We start from the raw sequence: 7,764 nt of genomic DNA on the forward strand, positions 1-7,764 counted from the left end.
GAACCCAATACTTTCCGACTACTGTTCGGCTTGTAGTGTACACCCTTGAAAAATTGCGCAATGAATAATAGTAAATCACATGATAGTAAATTGTATGAGAAACATCTTCATTGAAAAATATATAATATTACTTATTATAGGATTTATTATTAAACTTTTAACAAACATTATTGTTAATTATTCAAACAGTCATTACTTTTTTAAACGTGATTATTCTCGTCGTGTATTTTTTTCAGTTCGTCTATTCGTTATCCAGATGTCCATTCTTGGAAGACTGCGTCGGAAACCATAGATCCAAATATGTGTGTTGCAAGACTTCCAATTCCCTTTTCAAAACAGTTCTGGTCCATTGATATATGTTGCATCTGCTTCAATAACCTGGTCGATTACAATCTGAAAAATCTCCGAAAACTACCATGCCCGTTAAAAAATTCAATTAATCTCAGTAATGCTGTAAAAAAATTGGTTAGTCGATACCATGGAGGAAATATATCATAATATATATATCCTCCATGGTGTATATGTATCTTAAATAAAACTAACCTATACCATTCTTCATCATATTCACCGGCAGAGTTCGCGATTGACTGATACACTTTAACAAACTATCATGGAGCTGTAATTATTATTACAGGTCCATGTTAATTTGACACTAAGTACGTTACCATTAGTTGTTCTCACACCAGAGGCCGTATCATTCGAATACTCGCTGGTATCTTTATCTGCAATTTAAACGATTAAACAACTACAAGAACTTGTTCACACTTTCATATTTGAAGCGACATTAATATCTAGATGACATTTTTCTATATATCGCCCTTATATAAAATAAATAAATAATAATAATAACAATATTGTCGACTTTTAGAGCGCATATTGTTTTAGAGATCTCCATGCGCTTAATAGTATTACCCCCGGTCATTGGGTCAAGCACATATGATACACACTCAGGTCCCTGGGGAGAATTCCATAATATTGCAGCTGTAATCAGCGCATTTTGTGTTTGAACCTACCATGTACCCACTTATACTCCTTGGTGGAAAGAGACAACCGTAGATAAAGTGCCTTGTCCAAGCGAACTGCACGGCGATAAACCGTCATAATAATATTTATATATTTTTGTTGATTAGCAATTATAAGATGCATAAAGATAAAGATAATCAGTAGTTCTGACAAGATAAACAAATTGATTGGGATTGTGATTTTAATATTGTTTACCTAAACATCTTTCGCCTGTGTAGCCAGGGTGGCATGTTGCAGTCACATTACAGACTCTGACACTCAGTAGCATTACAATGACAATCTTGTAGACAGTCAGCGCCATACTTGCCAGCTTCACATTCTGAATACAACAATATGTCATTAATATATTTTAAAAATTACTGGTAATTGCATATATATATTTCTTGTATTACAATTTTGGTCATTGTCGTTGTCATGTCATCGTCACTGTAATCTTCATCATCATCATCATCATCAGCAGCAGCAGCAGCATTATCATTATCATTATCATTATCATTATCATTATTATTATTATTATTATTATTATTATTACTATTATTATTATTGCTGCAATATAACATACGGGTGGGTATCTGGATTAAAAGTTAACTATCTTCTGACTTATTGGTTTATTGTCGTGGTTCTTTTAACTTCAGGAAAGCCAATATTACAGATTATTTACGTTTAACATACTTGATTATTAGACTACTTTTTTTTTGTAAATCTCAATCCTTTAGTAATCTTACCCGTTTCACAGCTAAGTCCTTTCCAGCCAGCGTGACAGGCACAACCTTGTGGCATAGGCGGACAAAACAGATTCCCTTTGCATCCGTCATCGTTACCACTTTCACATGGGGTTAGACCATCACGCCCAAAACGATTACCACCAGAAGCTGAAAAACAAACATATATATATACACATATACATATATACACATATATATATATATACATATATATATATAGGCCTATATATTAAATAAATAATAATACAGTCCTCAAATATAAAGGAAATGATGTTATAAATCGTATCAAACATAGCTCTTCAACGAAAGTTCGTTATCATAGTCGCATGAAGAAAAAGGTCGCTGGTTGGAATCGAACCCGCAACCTCTTGTGCCTTCCGGATTACTTCCTGCAAATCTTGAATGACAAAAACGTTCTGATGTACAGTAGGCCTATGTATCACAGGCGATCCATTATAGCATTATGTAGATTTGTGTAATAATAATACCGGTATTTCGGATTTGTTGACGTCCTGTTTACATTTAGAGTTAACAGAAATAATTGACATTGGTGTACTAACATGTTTTGCAACTAGCTCCGGTAAATCCTGAAGGACATATACAGGTTCCGATGACTGTATCACATACTCCTCCGTTGTAGCATACTTCACAATCCATGGTACAGTTAGGTGGAGACCACTTGTTATGTGGACATTCTGAAACACAAATCAACTCGTTAAATACTAATAATAAAGTGAAATTCATATATTACAACATCAAATTTGTAAAAAAAAACAATGTTTTGTATAAAGTCAACGACAAAAGAGGATACAATTAAATAATTTCTACAGTTTATAAATAATTTGTTAACTCGTCTAAAACGAAATAAAAGCGTTCCGTTATATGTTATTTTTTTGGTTTAGATTTGCCAGTTATATTATATTATAATGAAACTGGCAAATCTTAACACAAAAAAAACACATGTTCGTAGTGGCAAACATTAAGGTAGCCACACAGTCATATATTCATGTAAGCTATATTTCATCCAATATTTAATTCATTTTATCCATTATTTCTTTTCTAACTCCCTCTCGTAATGCCCGCCCTCCATTACTTTTTCCACCCATCTCATATATTTTATAATAAGGCCGACATTTATCTGCTTATGTGTGACTTTTAACCAGAATATTAAAAGGAATGAACATGTAGTAGAAGTTCAAATAAAATATAATCTACCTCTTACTATCAGATGCATGAAAGCGTGTTTTCCTTCGTTCCAGCTGTCATTTATATAACATTCATAAACCCCGGCATCATCCAATGTAATATTTTCTAACGAAATCTCCGTCAAGTTGTCCCATTCTATGTTATAATTTCCGTTCTTCGCCCATCGTAAGTTTTCAATGCTTGCGTTACGTTGATCGACAACAAGTGTAACGTTACTATCCCATATACTAACGGTCTTAGTACGAACAATCGGTATTACAGACGCTTTGGATAAAAATACGTACTGTAAGTTATTTCTTTGCTTTTTAAACGCCTAGTCAAATAATAATTTCTTTAAACTCTAAAAATTTAATTTGAGTTTTAAAAAAATGTTTTTGATTTTATAATGTAGCAATTGTTTTATTTCTTAATTTTTTATGATGTTAACAATTTTTATTAGGATGTTATTTGTTTAATCTGTAATGTCATTTCAATTTTTTGGAAAATTTGAATATAGGCCTTTAATTAATAAAATAATCTATAGGAACAATTTTAATATGTATATTTTGTAATAATTTTTAATGTTTTTTATATTATACTATCGTGGTTGTTTTGTAAAAAGTAATTTTTAATTATATCATTATGCTTGTAAATTAATGTTACAATAATTTTATTTTTGTTAACTGTGATTTCATTTACTTTTTATGTTAAATAAAGATACCAAGATATATATTTTCAATCAAAGAATGTTTGCCTGTAGTTGTGTTGGTGTGAGCGGTGTGTGGAGGGTTACGAAGAGGGCGTGTAGGCATGTATGTAATGAGGTCATTAGTAACAATTTTACAAAGAAAGTGTTTGGTACGGTACTTCATATTATTTGATTTAAAAATCACTCTGTTAAATTACTGTAAAAAAAATCCTTTTTATTCGGCTTATTCGACTGGTTCATTTCGTTGAGTACGAATTTTCGTTGAGTATTATTTTTATTCGACTGATTCGTTAAATAGACTTCGTTGACAACGAAAATTAACGTAAACCAGAGTGCGTTACAATCAGCGTTAAGTTATAAACAACATCTGCGTTAATATAACTTGGATTAAATTTCATAAAATAAAAATTATAATATTTACCCACATGGAGTCAAAAAATAATTGTAGGCTAATAGAATTCAAAAACTGGATGAAAATATTTTTTTTACGAAAAACCCATACTACCACAATTTGAAGCAATCTTGATTACGCAACGTGTATCGTGGTAACTATACGACCATTTTGTTTTGTCGAGTATTTACAAGTGTTCTATTCGACTGGTCGTCTTCGTTTGAGTAGGATTTTACCGCTGCGCAGGTGGGCGTGGTTTTAACGAAGAACGACCATCGAATACGGCCATTGATTATTAATCAAGTTAAGAGTCAATGCAAAAAATGCGGAAAAGTTATAATTTAGCTCTTCATTAATTGATGAAATGTTTTTCTCATTAAAATGTTAAATTAAAGGCTAGTAAGTATACTTAAATATACATATTAAGCAATTGTTTTCACTCTCTAGATCTAGTAATAATAACTAGACTTACTATGTCTGTTCGTAAAACAGAACATAGGGCCGGGCTTTTCCACATTGCCAAAAAAGCTGATTTAAAAAGTCTAAGGTAAAATAACGCAAAAAACAAAAATGAAATCATACGGAAAATTATGAAGTTAAAAATCATGAAAAAAAATATTCACAATATGTAGAACGGCGTTATATTTTGATATTAATTAATGCGTTTTTTCCTAACTATTTATTTTTTTCTTTAAATATGACAAATACAACTAAAGTTTTTGTCCATATTTCTATAAGAATTATTATAAGAGCTCATAAATATCATGTTTTACAACATTTTCTGTATTATTATTATTATTATTATTATTATTATTATTATTATTATTATTATTATTATTATTATTATTATTATTATTATTATTATTATGTTGTGGTATTATTAAGATGTATTTGCTGTCTGCTGATACACAAACAATGAAAATATAATGAACTTACCATTTTCATGATGAACTATGATTGTAGCAGTGTCATTTCGAATACCTTTCTTTGGGTACGCAGCAGCAGTAAATACACCAACTCGGGCTTCAACAGAGGAGTTAGTAATTTTGGAACTAATTTCAGCTTTACGGAAAGTGGACGAAGCACTCTCAATGGTTTTGAGTGTACAATCAACGTCAGCAAAATCGTTTAAATCTGAATTATTACAAAGAGTTTTTCCCGACAGATGATCCAGATTGACCAAGAGTGTAGGCCTAATATTCAGTGTGATGTTCGTTGTTTGGTCGTTTCCCAGTGTATAACCACGAATGTCAGTTTTTGCAGTATCATTAACAGCAGGAGTTGGAGTGAAACCTACCATATTCAGTTTGCGCCTATCCACACCTTAACCACGTGTAAATAAATAATTAAAGTCAGAAATTTTTATCGACCTAAAAATGATAGTTTATAATAATGTTTTTACACATATATTTCAGTAATACATGTGTACCTTTCATTAGGGTTCATCCAAATATTCTCAAATGTATGCATATACAAGGTAATTATTATTGTGAAATTTAGGAATAGAAACAATCAATTAGAAAGACCGAGATAGAAACAGTAGCGATTTATCAAGCAAACTGACAGGTTTGTGATGTTGGGATTGCCTGTTACCTACATCTTATGCCTGTGTAGTCAGGGTCGCATATTGCGTTCACATGAATATAGACACAAACCAATTAATGGAACGTCATGCAATTACTGTAGCTAAAATAAATAAATGGCCATTATGTTCATAAAACAAAAAAAAAATCATAAATAAATAATAATAATATTATTGTTGACTTTTAGAGCGCATATTGTTTTAGAGACCTCTATGCGCTCAATATTATTACCCCCGGTCATTGGATAAAGCACATATGAAAAACACACTCAGGTCTCTGGGGAGAATTCCATAATATTGCAGCTGTAATCAGCGCATTTTGTGTTTGAACCTACCAGGAACCCACTTGTACTCCTGTGTGGAGAGAGACAATCGTAGATAAAGTGCCTTGTCTAAGCGAACTGCACAGCTGCGATGAACCGTCATAATAATGTTTATATATTTTGTTGATTATCAATTATAAGATGTATAAAGATAAATATGATCAGTAGTTCTGCCAAGATAAACAAATTCATTGAGATTGTGAATTAAACATTTTATACCTAAGCATCTTTCCCCTATGTAACCAGGGTGGCATTTTGCATTCACATAACAGCCTCTGGATGGATCACACTCAGTAGCATCACAATGACAATCTTGTTGACAGTCAGCGCCATACTTACCTTTTTCACAATCTGAATACAACAATATATCATTAATATATTGAAAAATAAAAACATACTGCAATATAAACAATGGTAATTGGATATACATTTCTTGTATTAAAATTCTGGTCATTATCATTATCGTTGTAATTGCAATCATCATCATCATCAGCATTATTAATATTATTATTATTATTATTATTATTATTATTATTATTATTATTATTATTATTAGTAGTAGTAGTATTATTATTGCATATAACATACGGGTTAACATACTTAAATAAGGTACCTCTGCAAATGAATTATTCTTATTTATTTTTATTTCTTATTTTAATTTATTTCTTCCGAAAGTGTACTTTCTATCACATATAATTCCACTGTCTTAGTTAGGCCTACTAGGCCTAGTCTTATGCCTCATCGTCCCCCGCTGCACAGTACATCAGCAGCCCCTCCCCATACAGTACAGACGTTTGCTAGGTAACAACGTGATTGCACCTTCCTTCCCAGGTGTTCATGTAACATTGACATAATTGTTAGCGAACCAGTTGTGTGTAATTCTTTGTGAAAATGAGTACCGCAGCGTACTCATTTTCACAAAGCATTTGCATCCCCTCTTGGAAAGAGGGATTCGAAATAATTGTCTCCATATCTTCGCTAATTAAATTAATCACCGTAATTTAGCTTACACTTATGAATTTAGGGAGGACTTAAAATGTGAAATAATCATTTCACCCGACAAACTCCGAACTTTATTCATTCATTAGGCCTACATAATAGTTTCATATTGCTGTACTATATACCAACATCACTGGCGAATGGTAACAACCAACTGACTGCAGACCATTTCCGGTCACACATTACTCTCCATAACACAGCACCCCCTAGTTCCGTCACCTCTGGATTAAAAGTTAACTATCTTCTGGTTTATTGGTTGATTGTCGTGGTTCTTTTAACTTATATGGTAACTGTAACTTCTTTATTGCGGTTTCCAAATTTTGCCTATATAGTAGAATTTAGGCGGGGCTCTTGTTTCAATATACTGATTCAACTCATGTAATTCCTCAGTATGAAAACTTACAGTTATTTTTTTCTAGTCAATTTAATATAAATTGTTTATATTTTTATATCTACTAATGTGTAATTTTATACAAATCATAATCTTATCGTTATTCATTGTGTTGTTTGGATATTTTATTATGTACATAGAATTCTAATGTTTGCTCTAATGAATTTTATCATATTTCTAGTTTTTTATAGGTCTCAATTTAATTTTAATGTTCTCAATTTTGTAATCTTTTTGTATTCTCATGTAATTCAGCGCTAATGCTGCCATTTGAGATTGAATAAAACATATTGAACTTCAGGAGAGCCAATATTACAGATTATCTACGTTTAACATACTTGATTATTAGACTACTTTTTGTAAATCTCAATCCTTTAGTAATCTTACCCGTTTCACAGCTAAGTCCTTTCCAGCCAGCGTGACAGGCACAACCTTGTGG

At 31.6% G+C, this 7,764-nt stretch overlaps 1 protein-coding gene across 1 annotated transcript in view; it reads right to left on the reverse strand.

Annotated features, from left to right (window-relative positions):
- Nucleotides 1-380: 380 nt before the first annotated feature.
- LOC117102812 (angiopoietin-1 receptor-like) overlaps nucleotides 381-7,764 on the reverse strand; it is a 13,577-nt gene continuing 6,193 nt past the window's right edge. Inside the window, exons 4-8 of the mRNA XM_033243229.1 lie at nucleotides 2,964-3,218; nucleotides 2,309-2,443; nucleotides 1,749-1,895; nucleotides 1,219-1,342; nucleotides 381-722 (exon numbers count right to left, since the gene is read on the reverse strand). Coding sequence (XP_033099120.1) covers nucleotides 1,266-1,342; nucleotides 1,749-1,895; nucleotides 2,309-2,443; nucleotides 2,964-3,218 — 614 coding nt within the window. The 3' untranslated portion in view covers nucleotides 381-722; nucleotides 1,219-1,265. The remainder of the gene's footprint in view (nucleotides 723-1,218; nucleotides 1,343-1,748; nucleotides 1,896-2,308; nucleotides 2,444-2,963; nucleotides 3,219-7,764) is intronic.

Source organism: Anneissia japonica, unplaced genomic scaffold (genome assembly GCF_011630105.1).
Source record: "Anneissia japonica isolate Jap-2015-1 unplaced genomic scaffold, ASM1163010v1 scaffold32248_len650992_cov182, whole genome shotgun sequence".
Classification (NCBI taxonomy): domain Eukaryota; kingdom Metazoa; phylum Echinodermata; class Crinoidea; order Comatulida; family Comatulidae; genus Anneissia; species Anneissia japonica.